The sequence below is a fragment of the Saccostrea echinata genome, unplaced genomic scaffold (genome assembly GCF_033153115.1).
Source record: "Saccostrea echinata isolate AGI-Se365-2 ecotype Australia unplaced genomic scaffold, CSIRO_AGI_Sech_v1 ptg000053l, whole genome shotgun sequence".
Lineage (NCBI taxonomy): Eukaryota > Metazoa > Mollusca > Bivalvia > Ostreida > Ostreidae > Saccostrea > Saccostrea echinata.
Genome location: NW_026889802.1, coordinates 512,145 through 531,682, shown reverse-complemented (window position 1 = coordinate 531,682; position 19,538 = coordinate 512,145). Strand labels below are relative to the sequence as shown.

The 19,538-nt window shown below is 33.5% G+C and overlaps 2 protein-coding genes across 5 annotated transcripts; one reads left to right on the top strand and one right to left on the bottom strand.

Annotated features, from left to right (window-relative positions):
• The first annotated feature begins 541 nt into the window (after positions 1-541).
• Positions 542-9,165, top strand: LOC133204500 (vacuolar fusion protein CCZ1 homolog). 2 transcript variants are annotated; one of them, XM_061340248.1, is made up of 12 exons: positions 542-770; positions 4,045-4,142; positions 4,256-4,346; positions 4,718-4,840; positions 5,415-5,504; positions 5,669-5,844; positions 6,070-6,219; positions 6,315-6,460; positions 6,562-6,676; positions 6,852-7,001; positions 8,769-8,893; positions 8,979-9,165. In XM_061340248.1, the coding sequence occupies exons 1-12, from the start codon at positions 696-698 to the stop codon at positions 9,032-9,034; spliced, it is 1,395 nt and encodes a 464-aa protein (XP_061196232.1). In that variant the 5' UTR covers positions 542-695; the 3' UTR covers positions 9,035-9,165. The 2 variants fall into 2 exon arrangements, with proteins under 2 accessions (XP_061196232.1, XP_061196231.1); XM_061340247.1 differs by having other exon boundaries at positions 8,766-8,893.
• Positions 9,166-12,153: 2,988 nt separating this feature from the next.
• On the bottom strand, positions 12,154-19,506 carry LOC133204498 (small ribosomal subunit protein eS24-like). Of its 3 annotated transcripts, none has more exons than XM_061340243.1 (6): positions 19,445-19,506; positions 18,946-19,014; positions 18,033-18,242; positions 15,518-15,628; positions 14,437-14,468; positions 12,154-12,218 (listed from the first exon to the last, which is right to left on the bottom strand). In XM_061340243.1, exons 1-5 carry the CDS (start codon positions 19,445-19,447, stop codon positions 14,463-14,465), a joined length of 399 nt encoding a protein of 132 aa, XP_061196227.1. In that variant the 5' UTR covers positions 19,448-19,506; the 3' UTR covers positions 12,154-12,218; positions 14,437-14,462. The 3 variants fall into 3 exon arrangements, with proteins under 3 accessions (XP_061196227.1, XP_061196228.1, XP_061196229.1); XM_061340244.1 differs by having other exon boundaries at positions 14,449-14,468; XM_061340245.1 differs by lacking the exon at positions 14,437-14,468.
• Positions 19,507-19,538: the final 32 nt, after the last annotated feature.

Below are 19,538 nucleotides of genomic sequence, written 5' to 3'. Positions count from 1 at the left end.
TATTGCAGGCATACAGCTGTCGATTTGTAAGAAATACCTTCTTAGTTTGTTTTTCAAAGTGACTTCAAGAATACAGGGCAATTATCAAAATTATTTTTGTTTGGAGTACTCCTAATCTCAGGGAGATTTGTCGAGACTAAAAATTTTGTACTGACGTCAGAAGCAAACAGAAGCATGTCTCAGAATTTAAAATTAACATGTTTGTTATGTTCTTCTTTGCTGTTTGGCAAGCTGAATGTCAGTATTTTCCATTTATTAATACCTTGATAGATGTGTTATACCTTCTTCAATATGAACATTAACCTTGACTTTTAACCTTTGTTTGTTTCACTAAATGTGACAAGAAAAATTATGACTTCAAGTGTGTGTGGTTCAGTTACAATTATTTATTAAAATATACTTCTCATAGAATATTTTTTGTGCATTTAAAGACATTTGTTTTCTCAATACATAGAAAATATTCTCTAACATGAATCACCAACTTGTATATACCCGGTATGTACAATGACATGTATTCTCAGTTTGTTTGTTTTTTTTTCAGGTTTCTTTCATACTGGTTTATTGGAGAATTATATAACATGCTATGAAATTAATAACTCTCATAAAATCATGATGATGAACCTGCATCAAGGAACCAAAACATAGAGGAATTTATACGTACACCTTAAAGTGATGTAGCCACAAGTTCCATAGGAATGGGAACCAAGGGTGGCATATCTTTGGTCAACTTTTGTGTCTTCAACCCCACTTATGGACCCAGGGAAGGAGAGGTCTAATTTTCTTAGCTATCCTTAAAAATTAAAAGATTATTATTTTTGGAAAACTCTTCTCTCAAAATGATTACCTGACTATTGTTTCTTGCGAGATCAAGAATATCTGTAAAATATTTCAGTGCACAAATTGTATTAACTTCCCTAAACTACCTAGATATGATGTCATAATAGCATATGACATCATGGCACTGCATCATTATGCCAAAATTATTTAAGCACTGAATTCTTATTTTTAGATGTCATCCAAAAATAAGAATTCAATGCTAATATTTACATTCTCTAATCTTCTCTCTTCATAATCCTTAATTTTGTTGATCTTTATTATGAATTTAGAACTGGTTTGCTTAAAAGACATAAGAGCCATTATGACATGGAAAGTTAAAAAATGCAAATGAATATTACGAGGGAAAAAAATGACAAATTTATTTTAATTCTACAATTTTTTTTTATGATAATAGGGAAATTGTTTTTAATTAAATTGAGCCAAAAATATACATTTTTAATTAGTGTTCCTAGAGTGTTGAAAATGCATATAGTTCCTACGTTGTATTCTACCATGCAGTGACAAGGTTTCATCCAATGAATTTCATAAAGAAAATTACTCCGATTGTAGATATCAACTTTAACAATCCTTTCATGTTGCATGTAGAACATTTTTACGTTAATGATAAATTCATTTGTCTTGATTAATTAATGTCATAAGCAGGGATGGGCATGATTACTGAAAAATGTAATCGATTAATAATCGATTACTTAGAGGAATTTTGTGTAATCGATTATTAATCGATTACACTCATTTTAGTCCTGTAATTGATTGTAATCGATTACTTTGTAAGATGTAATCGATTAATAATCGATTACCTCCAAGTTTTTATCCCTTCAGATATCAAAGCAATATTTAAATGGTAAATGTTGATGTTATCCACTGAAGTTTGAATGTGTTCCTGCAGTTTCAGAGCAGATTCTTTTAAGGTTTTATTCTGGCTAACATTCTCACTAAATGTGTGTATTAATTCTCACTGTATGTGTGTATTAATCCTGTTAATTTGTTTTATGTTATTATTGTTCATGACTGTATCCTGACATGGTAATTGTCAATAAAGTGAATTGAATTGAAATGACCAAATGAGGGATTCTCTACCATGGAAAGTGGAGACATGACTCCTACAATAAAATATGCCAAGGAATTAATTATGAATCCTTTCAACCTTGGATCTGAACCTCCATATTTATTGACTTTTTGCAAAAATTATTTAATACTGTATTGTGAATTACTTCATTAGAAGTATTTTGGCTGCCCGTATGTTGACAGTACACATTAAACATTCCTGTACGTGTCTTTAAAAAAAAAACAACAAGTAAATTAGAACTCTTAGTAATAAACATATAAATTAAATGGGTCTTTTAATAATCAAACTAATACCACAATCTCATTCTGTATTGAAATAAGTGTTTTGAGAGCTATTAATTGTTTTAATGATATTGTTTGTCTTCCATGGAATGAAAGTTAAACACTAGGTAGTTCACAGTTTACACCTCATTATCTGCAAATCATTGATGTCTCAGTCAATTAATTAGCGAAGATAAGCAAACACAGTGACACTCACTCCCTCTCTTACAGACACTTATAACCCCTCACTGATACAAAAGAAACCTTACAATTTTGAATGAAAACATGAGAATGATTTTGCAAATTTTAAAGTTACTAAAACACAAGTTTGAATTTGTTTAAACATTTTCAGATATGAATAAGTCTTTCCATCTTCTTCTTTTTCAAGTACAATGTAGTTTATTTACCAAATTATTTATATATAATATAGCACTTAAATCTGTTTTTGCTATTTACAATTTTCTATTACAAGACAAAGTTTTTCAACATCTGAAACATTAAAAAGGACATGCAGCAAGAGGACAGTGGGTCAAATGCAAAATGCACACGAAAATCTGTATATTTTATTAATAAATGGTTGAAATACACTTCTGAATTATTTAATACTAGACCAGAAGGTCTGTAATGCAAACTTTATTGAGAACATTATTAAACTTATGATAATAAAAGTTAGGAAATACAAACATTACACTAGGTGGTTTATATTTGATATTTATGTGTGACTGACTGGAAATAATTCTCCAAAATAACATCCATTTATGTATAAAATAATCGAAAGTAATCGAAAAAGTAATTATAATTACATTGAAAATTTTAGCTGTAATCGATTAAATTACGATTACAAGTAATCGAAAATCTCTTCGATTACAGATTACTGTCGATTACTTGAAAAAAAGTAATCATTACAATCGATTACGATTACTCGATTACGATTACCCCATCCCTGGTCATAAGCTTATTATAAATGTGCTGTTATGATGGTGAATATTTGGAATTAAAATACAGTTATTTCTTTCTCTTGTCTGATATGCAGCATATTTAAATAATAATAAAATCTAGAATGTTAAACATGTTAAATGTTCCCTCTTATGCACATGTTTAGATAAGAGTAAGAATTTATGAATTGTGTATAGAATTGACTGGTTAAAGTCATTAATTAGGATAAAAGTATGAATCTTTAAAAGGGGTATGTTCTCCAATTGAAATTTGCTAGGGAATTGTATGTTTATATCATTTTTTGTGTAAATTGTGACGAAGAGGGGAAAATACCCTCAGATGTGGGTGAAAGTTGAAATTTTCATGAAATATTTACCATACAAGTAAAATTCAGACTTCCCTGAGGATTGCAATAAGATTAATTGATATATGTAGCAAAAAGGACACAACAGTTATGTTTGTCACTTGTGCCAATATGATTTTTGTGCAACCTTTAGGAAAAAATCAGTGTGTTCCCGAAGAACCGGCTACCGACCAAATTGACCGCTTCAATTGGAAAATGCCACTTTGAAATAAAAAAAATCAAAATGTATTTGTTGCAAGGTCCACAGAAATTTGTCATAATCCTCAACCCAAAGCCTGTTTAGAATCGATCTCTAACCCTTTACTTTGAAATAAAGGGAAAACACCAAAAAATAAAATTGTGCATCACATGATCAACAGTCATGTGACTTCACAAAAATGCATTTTTACATACCTAATAAAACTCTTTTTGCAAACTGGCTGTACTTACATATCTAGTTTACAAATTGAAATAAAACCTAGCTTGAAATGAAATGGTGTGTTTTAAATGTATTTTAAAGCTTCGGACAACCTTATCATAGCTGCAAAGTTGCATATGAAATGAATGTTCAAACTCTGATGCTATTAATTTTTATTATTTAGGAGCACAAGAAGATAGTGTTCTTTCATCCAAAAGACACAGATATAGACAGTCAGATAAAACACATAGGTCTATGTGAGGCAATAGTAAGATTTGCAGAGTAAGTTATACAGTCGTAATTTTCTTTGAAAGTTGGATTATTTATTTTAAATTTATTCTTAGGTCAAAAGTTGCAACTCTGAGAATTTTTTCCTTTTTGTATTTTTTTAACAGAACATTTTCTGATAAACCATGTCAAAGTCTCCATACAACCAAACGAAGGCAGCTTTTCCTAGAACCAGAAAAAGACTTCTGGATGATCATGGTTAGTTCTTCAGTTCTATCCAAGTTGGAACAGATTGCTGTAAAGAAATTTACTTAAGAAATTTGATTGGACAATGAGATATCCATGGTATTTGAGATATAGATGTTCAAGATACCAAAGTTTAACTGTACTTTTGAAGGGATGTTCGAACTTATTTTTCAACTGATGTTTTGATGAATTACAATTGAACTTCGGTATCTCAAACACTGATATCTCAAATACCATGGATATGTCAAAGTGATTTGGAAGTCCCAACTGCTTATTCTTAAAGCATTTTACCTTCGATATCTCGAATCTTCGGGTATGTCAAATTTTTTCTGGGAGATAAAGAGGTTTGACTGTATTTAAAAATTAATCTTACAATTCCACAGACTGTAAGTGTACCCTTCACTGAGAAAACAAAGGATGGTCAGCCTGTGTATGAGTATCACGAGGAAGATGTTCAGGACCCTGTTTATGAAGCTATCCTACAACAAGCCTATAGAATGTTCCAGGTAACTATAGCTTTTCTTCAACAGGCCTCTGAGCATTGCGGTAAATTGGTAATCAGAATTTATCTAATAGCAATCAACCATATCAACTATATAATATAAGGTTTTATATGTAATTGTAGAGAGAGATATATAACACATTTATAAACTTTTATAAGGTTAGCCTGTAGCAGGCTTGGAGTGATTCAGGGTAGAGTTAAGCTAAACAGTATTATCAAAGGTCAGATGCAATCTGTACTACTGTATAATAATTATGGACTTGTGCTTGAATACCAATAAAACAGGAGAGAACTGTACATATAATAATTTTACTGTGATAAACATTGTACCTACTGAAAACTTCAAATCAGAACTTATTCTTTCTCTATTAGGGTTAATTAATCATTAATCGACAAAAATGACTCTTATAAATCCAGATTTTGTATCTAGAATATTTTAATTCTACAATCTCTACCGCTGTTTGATATGTCAGACCAAAATTTCAGGTTAATTTTCACAATATCATTGTTTAAGAAGAAGAATAACAAATTGTAAGATTTATATAGAGAACATTATATAAATATCTTTATTGTTACAGCTATTTAATGGTACATTTGCCTACATATTAGACAGAACAGGAAATAATGTCAAAGTTTTGCAGCAAAGACTGGAACATTTCTATGTTAGAGTAAGCATATATTTACTAGCCATGAGATTTATTTATTTCATCTTTAAATGTTTACAGAAAAAAATAAAGCTTCAATATACTTTGATTGATAAACAGTTAGCTTATCATGTACAATGCCCTGTAAGCTTGAAAGTTTTACTGTATAATTGGAATTTTTCTTTCAGTACTTGCAGACCCTGCGACTGCCACACAGTGACATCCTTGACATTTTTTCTGGGATCCACTTTATGCCACTGGACAAGAATACTTATCTTCATGTTCAGTGTTTCATCAACCTCTTAGAGGCTTCCTTTACCTGTATTAAATACACAGCATTCCTGTATAATGACCAACTAGTATGGTAGGTTGGGATCAAAGGATTAAAATTTGTATTGTAAACATATTATATATTTCTTTAGAAGTTCAAGGTATATGTATGTTTGTGTTACAGACTTATATGCTGATTTATTACTCCCACATTTTGCTCAACTTAAAGAAATTTTCAAGATTGTATTGCTTGTACCAACTAACCACACTAATGTAGAGCTATATATGTGTGTGATACATGCAGGGGCTTTCTTTGTAGGAGTGGGTTAGAGCAGGAAGACATGAGAATTATCTATAAATACCTGATCAGTAGTCTTTTTCCGTCCTACCAAGACCAAGAACTCCAATCAACAACTTCAGCTTCCCCCTCTAGGAACTCCTCAGCCATGGGAGATGTGCATTATGGGAAGTAAGCACATCTGATCGTCTTGTTTTCTTATAGTTCACAGATCATAAATTGCTGGACATGGCTTGCTCTTACACAGCTACTTTTGAATCATGTAGGTTTGTAACTGGACCACCTGATATACAGGATGAGAAAAATTTGGGTAAAATTCCTAGAGTGTACATCAACACAGAGTCTCCCAATGAAGAATGTTATCTCCTGGTATATAGGGCTCATAATGCCAGTGTCTGTATGTTCCTTCAGGGTGAGTGGATTTTAACAAGACTGCTTACTAGTGGTACCTCTGAAAATCATCTACAGCACATCCTGAAAAGTATGCTATTGATATCAATAATTTTTTTCCAGGCTCCACTAAAGTCAGTTTTGATCTTTGTCATAAATTGGACAGTTTCCTTGGTTCACGGCTGTCACAGCTGGCTTCAGACATTGGGGAGCAGTTTTCTAAGAGAGCAAATTCAGGGTGAGACCCATTTAAAATCCCTTAAAAAAATCTATAGTGCTGCTCAATTATTGAGACATTTCACGTACCAATTGATGTTGTTAAATTTCCTTTCTTCCAGTCTTTCTTAAGAGGGCTTATTTGATAGTTTACTTGATTTACTTCAGGCACCTTTATCTCCTTCATTTTTTGATAGGGCTGATTCAGCGTATCGATTTATCTACTTCAACCACATGAACTTGGCTCAGAAGACTACGGTTCACGCAGACATGAGGAAGACGGGCAGTGTCAGTATTCCTCCAGAGACACTGAAACTACTGACAGATATCAGCTCCGACATGTCCAGGTATTTTCTACTTCAAGACAATTAATGACAAGGGACATCATATTTGGGGACAGGATCCATAAACAAAACTTGTCTACACATTGGCTTTCTGTCTGTCTGTTTGATCTATTTTGTTGGTCTTTAGTTTTACAGTAGTTAAGTTTTGAATTAGCTATGCAGAGAATAATCTTAGAATTTAGCACCTGACTAGTAACTATTGAAGATGACCTTGATCATTGACCTTGAAATTGGTAAATTTTTATCTCGGTTGAGTATGTCCTTCTCTGGAAATCAAAGTGTTTCAAACATAGCCATTGGAGTTAACATTGAACAAGACTTAAATTTGATTACTTATGTAATTTTATTTCATTTGAGGATGATTTTGTACATACTTGTATATTAAAAATTACCAGGATGAAATGTTTTCATATGCTGCGATATTGGTTTGATTTTGGACTTGACCTTTGATGATTGGTTAAATGTATTTAACTTTCTGTTGTAGCTGACTAGTTTAGCTTATCATCTTTTGATCATAATCAGATACTGTGGTTTCATTAATATTTGTGGGGCACTAGTTTTCGTGAATTCCATTGTTGTCCACAAATTCAAATTTTCACTGAAATAAGAAATTTGAATCCAATTCAAATTTAAAATTTGAATTTACATATCCTTGTAACTGTGAATTTCATTTAATCCTAGAAAATTGATGCCCTTGAATATTAATGAAACCACAGTAAAATGTTTTATACCACCATGAGTTTGTTGATCTAGGAGTTACTTTGAAATCGATAAATGATACATAATGACCTGTTCTAGGTGACTTTTCCTACCAGTGGAATTTCAGGTGTACATGCACATAAATTAGGATAGAATATTTTGAATATGAAGTTGTAGGCTGACTGCAAGCTTTAATGGGAAAATTATTTACAGGGCCATGCTTGTTTCAGTATGCTTACTGTTCATGTAATTTAGAACCAATCACAGTAAAATCATGATTTCATGTTCCTTACTTGTGAATACTGGTCACATTTTGTCTGTAGTCCATCTGTCTGTATGTCCGTCTGTCTGAAAATTTCACATTTTGGACTTCTTATCCTGAACCACTGGGCCAATTTCAACCAAACTTGCCAAAAATCATCCTTGAGTGAAGGGGATTCAAGTTTTTTTCAAATGAAGGGCCACATCCTCATTCAAGGGGAGATTCTCAGGTAGTGTAAATTCAAATTTGTTGAAATGATGACCTCCGGGGGTAGGGTGGGGCCGCAATGGGGGATCAAAGTTTTACATAGGAATATATAGGAAAAAATCTTCTCAGGAACAGAAAAGCCATGTTTAGTCATATTGATATGGAAGAATCCTCAGGTAGTGTAGATTCAAGTTTGTTCAAATAATGACTCCAGGGGTCAGGGAAGGGCCACAAAGGGGGATCAAACTTTTACAGATGAATATTTAGGAAAAAAATCTTTTGAAAAATCTTTAAAAACTTTGTTATATTGATATGGAAACATCCTCAGGTAGTGTAAAATTCAAGTCTTCCCCCCCCCCCCCCCCCCCATGTAAGCTTTTCAATACTTGACTGATTTTTGCTTTTTCCTAGCCAATGTGCTTAGGTGAGCGATGTGGCCCATGGGCCTCTTGTTTGATAAAAACTCAAGAAATCAGAGAACATGTTTGGCTAACAGGGATACAATGAAAGTCTTCAGGCTTTTGTTATCTTCTACAGCAGCTAAGTATTTGATGCATGTATTATTCTAAACATGTTCATTAATAACATATTTATTGTAGTAGCCCAGAGGACGGTGAGATTATAGTGAAGACTTCTACAGACAACTGGGTGGTGGGGAAGAAATCCGACCAAAGGGAGTTCTTTGTGGTCATTAATCAGAAGAATGCCAACCTCATAGAAATAAATGGTGAGAACCAAACAGTATTCAGTGTTCACTCTTACTGATTATAATTTGGGCTGCTTATTTTTCGTTGGTTTATTTTATTTTTCAGAGGAAGTTAAAAGACTATGTGCATCAAATTTTAACAGTATATTTTTCTTGGATTGATAGACTATGTGTGGATCTTAAATGTTTTTAATTCCTTGTGTGCAATACAAACTCTAACATTGTATCAATGTGAATAGGAAGTCAATGTATTTATTTTAAAATTTTATCAATAAAATGATGTAAACTGGTAATTGTTTTGTGTTTGGCTGAAAGGGCAGAAATGGATCTATAGCCATATCAATCTGTAATGATTGATTGATTGTATATTGTTTTATGTCCCATTCGAGAATTTTTCACTCATATATAGAGTGACGTCACCAGATACCGATGAAGGGCTTCAAATTTTGACCTTTACTCGGCACTTACGGCCATTGAGCAGTGAGGGATCTTTATCGTGCCAACGCCTGCTGTGACAAGGGGCCTCGGTTTTTAAGGTCTCAAGGACCTGCAACTTTCACTTCAAAGTGCTGAACGCATGGCGAAGGAACAGTTGCTACCCATTTTTTATCAACTTAGGTCAGTCGCAGTCGAGATCTGAACTCACGCCCTCCCGATCACGGAGCGAGCGCTCTACCGACTGAGCTTCCGTGAACAGTCAGTCTGTAATGTAATTCATTATTTTTCTCTATCATTCCAAGTTATCTGATTGGCTTAGACTAGATCACATGATCAAGTACAAGATAATATATTGATGCAAAGAATCAAGTCGGCCACAAATTTTTCATGTGCTGATCTTGATACCCTGGATCTATGTCACTTGATGATGCGGAAGATGTCTGCAGGTGATGGATGTCACAATAAATGGGATATGTCGAAAAATAATTGTTGTGTCATTAGCAGCTGTACCTTATTCAAAACAAAATTTAGTACCAGTTTTTCTTTTTTGTAGTTATCTGAAAACTTGTATCAAGTTGTTTAAACATTACACCCCCCCACCCCCCACTCTAGTTAGCACTTCTTGTATAAACTTTTTAGCTCACCTGAGCTGAAAGCTCAAGTGAGTTTTTCTGATCACCCGTCGTCCGTCCGTCCATCTAGCTGTCCGTCCATCCGTCCGTCTGTAAACTTTTCACATTTTCAACTTCTTCTCAAGAACAACTGGGCCAATTTTAACCAAACTTGGTACAAAGTATCCTTGGATGAAGGGGAATTTAAATTGTTAAAATAAAGGGCCAAGTCCCCTTACAAGGGAAGACAATCAAGAAAAGACAAAAATAGGGTGGAGTCATTAAAAAATCTTCTTCTCGAGAACCACTGGGCCAAAAAAGCTGAAACTTATGTTGAAGCATTCTGGGATAGTGTAGATTCTAAATTGTTAAAATCATGACCCCCGGGGGTAGGGCGAGGCCACAATAGGGAATCCAAGTTATACGTTGAAATATATAAGAAAAATCTTAAAAAATCTTCTCAAGAACAACTGGGCCAGAAAAGCTGAAACTTATGCGAAATACCTTTATGATTTATCTTTCTTTCTTTTGTGAATAGATGCCCTGACATATATTCATGCAAGAGACCATGAATTGAAATCCTCAGTCATAAGCCATCCTCTTATCAAGTATGAGCTTCCAATGATTCTCGATTCATGGACATGCATCCATAATTGCTTTGATTCAAACCAAGTTCTGATAAAACTCTTAGTATTGCAAGATATTACTAGGACCTTGAACTTGCCCAATTGACCTTGGTTCAATTCATAACTTTTGCTTTTAACTTTTTGTTGTGACAAGACCTTTCTTTGGGTACCAACATATCTGACCTCTTGACCTTGACATTTGACCTACTTTTTGCAAAATTTTATCCAACTTTAACCTTGACCCTAACTTTTAAACGGTAAGTGTTAGGGCTTTCCCATTTCAAGTGTATTACTTGCATGTGAGAACACTTTCCCTTGGGTACTGACATATTTTACCTTTTAACCTTGGAGTTTTGACCTAATTTTGAAAAACTGTAGCCTTGGTCATAACTTCTGAATGGTTGGTGCTAGGGCTTTCATATTTCTTATGTGTATTCCTTTTGTCAAGACCTACCCTGTAATAAATTTTGACTTTTTGACACTGACTTTGGCCTACTTTTGAAAAACTTTAAAACTTTGGGTATTTCTTTTGAACACTTGGTACTAGGTCTTTCATATTTCACAGATGTATTTCTTGTGACAAGACCTTTCCTTAAGCACCAATGCTTCTGACCTCATGACCTTTAGCTTGGAGTATGACCTACTTTTGAGAAAAACTCTTAACCCTGGCCATTGCTTTTGAACAGTTGGTGCTAAGACTTTCATATTTCACAAATGCTTTCCCTGTGACAAGAAATTCCTTTGAGTACCGAGATTTTTTACATTTTGACCTTGGAGTATAACCCTCTTTCGAAAAAATTTAACCTTGGCCAAAATTTCTGAATGGATATTGCTAGAGCTTTCATATTTAACATGTATATTCCTTGTGATGAAACCTGTCTTTGTGTATCAACATTTTTGACCTTGACCTTGGAGTTTGACTTGAATTTGAAAGACTTAAACCTTGGCCATGAGCTACCTTATTGGGGTATCAGAGTTTTTGCAAAACACATCTTGTTCTTTTGTCCAAAATAATTCTTGATAAAACATCAATCTCCTGTTTGACCTGTAAGTGGATGCCCAACTGCTTTTGTATACTCCTAAAAGTCTTATCTGCTTCATAAGAAATTGAACTTTTATACGTTTGACCTGTGACATTTTCACAGGTTTGAAATCATTTTAAGTCATTTAACACACCTACCAAAGCAGGATTAATATTACTGTAAACATACATTTTTTCCACAGGTCATAATGCCACAGAATCACAATTTCTGTTCAATCTCCAAGTATAAATTATGCAAATTTCTTGGGATTCCCATTGTATATATTTAACGTACTTTAATGTACTTTATGCTGTGACAAATTTTGATGGAAAATCTGCAACTACATAGCATAAATTATTCTCACATGGAAAAATGTATGCTACAATAATTAACAGGAAGATAAATATTCACTACATAAGCAGTTACCACCTGTTATAAGGAGAAGGAAGGAACCTTGAAAGAACTCCAATCTATAATCACTCCTTGTTCCTCTTGTATGTTAGTTACTTTTGGATGAGCCATTCTAACACAGCTAATACAAGATATTGAGGATTCTGAATGTACAAGAAATAAACAAAGGCCAGTCCTGGACAAAGTTTATTTACAAATAACAACAAATGTCCAGCTTCTTGCATCCACCAGCTCACTACTGAAAATACAAAATAATATAGAATTTAATAAGACAACAATGCTTGGAAATTTCTATAGCATTACTTAGCCAGTTTATCATCACAAAGAATAAATATGCAGATGGTTCTTTAACATTACAAATCAAGCAATAAAGTTTACAATTTACTTGCAAAATCACACTGTATTAAAATGGAGGAAATTGAGAAATTTAGTAAAAGTTGGCCACTATTGATATTTATTAAAGTCTTCATTAAGCTAGAAAAGATCTCACACAACACTCCTTATGAAAACTACATAACAAACTGAACTCTCGAATGAAGCATTCCTAGAAGTCAGAATCCAATTTCATATTGATCTATCAAGAAGCTCTAGCTCAAATTTTTAATCATTTCTCCAAAAGAGAAACATGTAGTTACTCAAAAATGTATCAGTTTTTCTTTTCGATGTCAAAAACTTTATAAAATATGTACACTGAAAAAGTAAACGAAATGTTACTCCGAAACAATTCTTCATTAACCGTATTCTCCCTATTAAGGGCCCAAAGCAAGTAGAAAATTGCAAGAAGAGGGCAGTTATTTGGTAGTCATGTTGAAATTAAATGAACTGATTGTGTCAAAAGCTGATTCAAGTTTATGTGCTAACCCTATCCATAAAAAGTTTTGTGGGTAAAACAAATTATTCAAGATTGTGTCAATCACTTGCTCTGCTCACCCAGATCAATGGCATGGTCAATTTCATCGACTTTCAATCAATTTTGCATGGTCTGGTGGATTTGGAAAACTTTGATGAGACCATATCTTGATAAAAAGGGGGCTTATTCTCAGACAAGTAGAAAATACTCCAGGGGCGCTTTAGGGGGTGGGGGAGTATAGGGAGAATACAGTATATCTTTCTTTGTAAAAGTCACTCATTTATTATAATTATCATCATGATTATTTTAACTTGGCTGCACTCACTCTGTTAGTCATCAGTTAAATATTAAAAAAAGGCATTAATTTAAAAGATGTATGCAATTTTTTTTTTTTTTTGGGGGGGGGGGTTAAAAAGAAAAGAAATGTACTTTGGTGCACACAGTATATTGAATAAAGAACACACTGACTGGTGCTGCAGAGATTGAAATTTCACACTTTGGGAAGGGTGCACTCTTGGAAAATGTTCCTTGTACTGTTTATTAGTAAGTTTAAAGGATTGCTATTATAAACCATCAATCTACTACAGGAAAATAAGTGAGATATATAGAATAAATGCTCATATAATGCTTAAAATCTGATCATTTTTTAAAATCATTTTTTGAAGACTTTTGAACAATTTTCAGCAACCTCCATGTCATTTTATTAAAATTCAAACTCACTCATGAAGATTGCTACATACCCTAGTTCAGTGATTTATGTAAGCACATGAAAAGATCTACTGTGAAGTCAAATATTTTCATGGAGGGCAAATTTTCACAGTTTTTATGATAAGAAGAAACCCTCAATTTCAGAGTTGTTGAAAACCATCGGTCCAGTCAGCAAGGTCCACTATTTCGTTAAAAAATTGTCTGGACCAATAACTTACAAGAAAACGTCAGTTTAAACGACCATTTGAAAAAAATCTGGCGTGATGCAAATTCTTAAAACATCTGGATGGGGGACCCCGGGTGCCCAGCTGAAGGTCACAAAAACAGCAGAGATGGCCATGTGGTGAAGGTGGTAGATCAAATATGTTAAAGCAGAGAGATAATTAAATCATGTTATTAGTATTTCTAATTAAAGACTCTCTATCCTAAGAGAAGAAAATTGTGAGATCTAATACTGCTGAACATAGTAAAGGGCATATCTGGTTTGACAAAACTTCCTCTGGTCTGACAGAACCTTTGACTCTGTCAGACCAAATTAAAAATTTCAACAACTCTGCAAATTTATTTCTTGCATAAAATGCTAAAATTTCAAACACGTGCATTATGTTCACATCTTCAACTGCAAAATCAAATCCCAACAAATCAATCTCTCTTCCTTAAACCACAAAAATTTGAGCCCATGAAAATAAGTGACTTTTTTGTAATTTTACTTAGATTGAGAGTGCCAGACATGTGACTTCTTAAAACCTCTCCTTCCCTGACCTACATGTAGCTGCTGAATAAGCAGCTAGAATAAGACCTAGCTTTAATACCAGTAATATACATTATAACTATTACTAGAGAGGGAAGAAAGAGGTAGTAAAGGAGAAAACAGGAACACACAGGCACACACACAAACCTTTACATGTACTGTGGAACCATGGTTTACTTCTGTAAACAACATTGTAAATACCATCTCAAATACACTTTACAATTCATCTGTTCATGATGTGAGGCACATATTTATTACTCAAATGTTTCACTAGGAATTGTTCTCTTAATGAGGCTTTTATTTGTTCTATATGACCATTACTTTATGTTCATTAGTTTTAGCACCATTTGTCTTTCACAAAATAATAATGACCTACAAACTTTGCTATATCTGTAATTTATTTATATTATATCCGTTCAATGAATTTGTTAAAGTATGCATGTATATAGCAAATTCCCAATTAAAGTTTTTTTACCTTGAAGTACATTTATGACTACCAAATGTATAATTCAGGGAAGTATTAAATACAAAAGTTACCTTGGAGGTCAGAAGTTTTCAGATGAACTGAATTTTTTATATAAATACATGTAGTTACAAAATAACTTCATTTCATTAAAAAATAAATTGAGATATTTGAAAATTTGTTATATAAGATGTAAATTATTTTATTTTTAACCTCAAGGGGACACAAAATCAGTTTGCTAAATTTGCTATATCAAAGTTTGTTATATCTGTAGAATTTTACAAGTAATTGTTAAGAATTTCACCAGGAATTCCAAAAAACTTTGCTATATCTGTAAATTGCTATATATCCATGTTTGTACCAAATGATTTTTACTGTATATTATTATATCAGGACTGAATCACTCCTCATTATCTAGTTACTAGTAAATAATACACCTTAGCAAGGAAGTTGCGGATCACTTCACTCTGCAATAATGATTATCTCAAACATCGTGTCATCATGTGAACTGTATTATTTCGTATTCATGATCACTTTCATATGTTGGTTTTAAGAACTGATACATATATATAGGTCTGAAATTTAAAATGATTATTCTGCAGTCACAGACATTTACTGAATAGTTTTCAGGACAAGATTTTTCTTGGACATAAATTGTGTCCAGTTTTAATCTCTGTGTGACATTTCTGGTGTTTAGACCACTATAAATCCCTGGATGAGATCACAATACCCAATAATGAAGACCTGATGTCAACAAGACCTTACCTTCTTTCCTGTTCCCACTTTAGCCTTCTTTGTACCACGGACTTTCTTTTGCCTGTTTTTCCTTTCTTTCCTTTGTTTTCTGCCTGATTTCTTTATTTCAACTAAGCCGTGCTATAAAAAGAGAAACAGCAGGATATTTTTACAGTCCATCTTTGAACAGCTTGATATTACAGGAAGTGACTTTTTAAAATATTTTCATTTTGATGGACAAAGTGTCCATGTCAACATTCATAGGAAATGGCTACCTGAAATGAAAATCGAGCACAAAATTTTGGGAAAATGAGGGTGGAATATTTTCCCCCAGATTGGTCTCCACATTACCAAAATATGAACAAAAGGCCCATGGGCCACAACGCTCACCTGAGTAACTTTGGCCTTGCTGTTTTTCACCTGATCCCCCCTTGTAGTACTTATTGTGGCCCCGCCCTATCCCAAGGGGTCATGATTTGAACAATTAGAATCTACAATACCCCAGGATGCTTCCAAATAAGTTTCAGCCTTTCTGGCCTAGTGGTTCTTGAGAAGAAGATTTTTAAAGATTTTTTCTGCATATTTCAATGTAAAAAACTTGGATTCCCTATTGTGGCCCTGCCCTACCCCCCAGGGCTCGACATTAACTTTTTTACCTACTTGTCCATTCGGACAAGTGACCAAGACATTTACTTGTCCAAACTTCAACTTCACTTGTCCGAAAATTGTTCAATAAAGATACACTACTGTCAACTTGAAAACTAAAATAAAGTCCATTACATGTGATTGATTAGTGATGTTATCTATATCTATAAATACAACAAGCACATAAAAACAAAATTTTATCTAGACTTTCTATCCTGACAGCAACATAAATGTTCACAAAATGAAAATAGCAAAATCAAACGGAATCTAACCTTCGTAACTCCTATGAACTTTCAACAGTCGTTCTTTTTATTATTTGAAGACTTCTTTATAATAAAATGCACTTGTCCAATCGGACAAGTGCCAAGCAATATTCACTTGTCCTTTTTTTTTTTCACTGGTACCGGACAAGCGTTAATGTCGAGCCCTGCACCCGGTGGTCATGATTCAAACAATTTAGAATCTACACTACCCCAGAATGCTTCTACCTAAGTTTCAGCTTTTCTGACCCAGTGGTTCTTGAGAAGAAGATTTTTAAAGATTTTTACTACATATTTCAATGTAAAACATGGATTCCCTATTGTGGCCCCGCCCTACCCCCCTGGGTCATGATTTGAACAATTTAGAATCTACTCTACCCCAGGATGCTTCCACATAAGTTTCAGCCTTTCTGGCCTAGTGGTTCTTGAGAACAAGATATTTAAAGATTTTTACTACATATTTCAATGTAAAACTTGGATTCCCTATTGTGGCCCTGTCCTACTCCCAAGGGTCATGATTTGATCAATTTAGAATCTACACTACCCAAGGATGCTTCCACATAAGTTTCAGCCTTTCTGGCCCAGTGGTTCTTGAGAAGATTTTTAAAGATTTTTACTACATATTTCAATGTAATAGGAGTGAAACGGTTCACCGCGGTATCGATTCACCGCGGTATTTTTTCTCGGTTTGATACACGGTGCAAAATCTCTAATTTTCAGTTCGGTTCATTTTTCGGTCGGGATCGCTATTCAGTCGGGTTTGGCATAAGGTAAAACACATTACTCAGTATAAATAAGTATAGAAAACGTAAATTTTTGATGATTGATATTTTGTAAAATAATTTTTGACAGTCAAATAATTTTAATCAATTTTTTCTAGTCAATTTGCAAATAAAATTCGTAAAATATGTGACTAGATTAACAAAAAGAAAGCATAAAACAACGTTGAATTTGTTTCCTTCTATCAAAATGTATCGTATCGAAAATAACCGAACCGAGACAAAATTATACAATACGTATCGAAACGTGAAGGAGGTGTATCGTTTCACCCCTACAATGTAAAACTTGGATTCCCTATTGTGGCCCCTCCCTACCCCCAGGGGTCATGATTTGAATAATTTAGAATCTACACTACCCCATGATGCTTCCACATCAGTTTCAGCTTTTCTGGCCCAGTGGTTCTTGAGAAGAAGTTTTTTAATGACCCCACCCTATTTTTGTCTTTTCTTGATTATCTCCCCTTTGAAGGGGATTTGGCCCTTCATTTTAAAAACTTAAACTCCCCTTCACCCAAGGATGCTTTGTACCAAGTTTGGTTAAAATTGGTCCAGTGGTTCTTGAGAAGTGGAAAATGTGAAAAGTTTACAGGTGGACGACGGACAACGGGTGATCAGAAAAGCTCACTTGACCTATATTTTCCTGTAAATCTAAAATGGAATTTGTGACTTGAACTGGATGCCAAATTGCGTAAATATAGATAGAAAGTTGTTTGAAGCACAAACTGCCTTTCAATATTTATTCTCAAAGAACTATAAGATTTATTCATCAGTTTCATCTCTCCTTTTCAGCAAACTTGAAAGAATAATAAAATTAATACAACTGTCTTTTTCATATTATAGAGAAATGGTTTAAATAATTACTCTTTGTAATCTGTACTTTGGTTCAAACTTCTTCGCATAATCTAAGCTGTCGTATATTAATCCAAAGCCTGAAGTTTTGCCTCCACCAAACTTCGTCCTGAATCCAAAGCAGAAGATGGTATCTGGGGTAGTTTTGTACATCTTGGCAAGTTTTTCTCTAACTTCTGTTTTAGGAATTGTGGCCTTGCCTGGATGCAGTACATCAACAATCTGAAAAAAAAATTAAACCATGAAAAATGAAATTATCAATGGTTTACTGAACAGTCTTGGTACCATTTCGTACTATGCATGGTCTACATTCAAAATTAATAATACAATTATGCTTAACCATCATTCACTCAAAAAGTGCCAGACACACTCCATCTCTCCAAATGTAGGTTTACCTACTCCAGCTACAAGTAGGCTTCTATTCAGTGATCAATTGCAGCATTAGTTTGCTTTATAAGTGAAATTTATGAATTTTCTGATAAATTTATTAATTCTACTGAAATTGCTCATGGCAGCCCTTACTGTAAATCTGGAAATTTTTACCTCAAATAATTTTTGCGAATTTGAGTCAAAATGCTATACAAGTATTTTTGTTACATTTCTAACATGTCTAATATTTGCAAATTCACAGAATTTTATTGAAATTAATGGTAAGTAAAAATATTTTTTTTGTGCTTCGTCACTTGTTTGTTTATCCAAACACTGCTATTTCAATCAGCGTACATGCGATTGATTAGATAGAACATTTGTTCAGCACGTCATTTTTAAAATTCCTTTGCTTGACTTTAATTTCTTATTGATACCTATATTTTTGTATAAAATGTGAATTTTATTTTGTGAATGTATTGCATGCACAAATTTACTAAAAATTTACTGACAATAAAAATTTACGGATTTATGGAAATGATAAGGAACATAATTTTACCATTTGCTTTCTGCACAACAAACGATTTGTCATGAACTTTCTAGTTCGGATGGTGGCCGCCCCTTCACTCTGAAATATTAAAAGAAAACCAACATATTAAATGCATGTTTACAAAATAAAACTAAATTTGGTTCCTAGCCAGAGACACCCCCCTTTCCGTTGTTCTATCACGGTCCTTATTTTTAATTCTTATGTCCTAAGTGAGAATAACAGAAATTATATAAGTAATAATGTATATATTTGGTGAGCTATATAAAATATTGCCTCTTTTCATATTTTGCTGAGAGAATCGGCAGGATTGCACATAAAAACCTCAAATTATGCAGATGTAAACAAACATCTCAATGGTGTTTTACATCCAAATATGCATCTAAACGTTAAAATATAAAGGGAATATAATCACTATCACTTTAAAATTTTATTTCTTGTTCCTTAAAATGTTTATAAATATTAGATCCAATAGATTTAACGGGATTTAAAATAAGGTATTAAGTCCCACCATGTTGAATGGTTGTACGAGCACCGGAAAAGGACTTAAACCGGAAGTGTTAAAATGAAAGTAGAGCTGTTCGAACTAGTCTCTAGCAAGTGTG

Excerpts from the sequence above, each read along its gene's own strand:
- LOC133204500 (XM_061340247.1), top strand. The coding sequence starts at position 696 with ATGGGAACCAAGGGTGGCATATCTTTGGTCAACTTTTGTGTCTTCAAC. Across the intron at positions 4,143-4,255 it reads GCAATAGTAAGATTTGCAGA|AACATTTTCTGATAAACCAT; the intron begins GTAAGTTATACA and ends TTTTTTTAACAG. Across the intron at positions 6,461-6,561 it reads TGTCTGTATGTTCCTTCAGG|GCTCCACTAAAGTCAGTTTT; the intron begins GTGAGTGGATTT and ends ATTTTTTTCCAG.
- LOC133204498 (XM_061340243.1), bottom strand. Across the intron at positions 18,243-18,945 it reads TGTTGTGCAGAAAGCAAATG|ATTGTTGATGTACTGCATCC; the intron begins GTAAAATTATGT and ends TTTTTTTTTCAG. Across the intron at positions 15,629-18,032 it reads CAAAGTACAGATTACAAAGA|CACGGCTTAGTTGAAATAAA; the intron begins GTAATTATTTAA and ends CTCTTTTTATAG.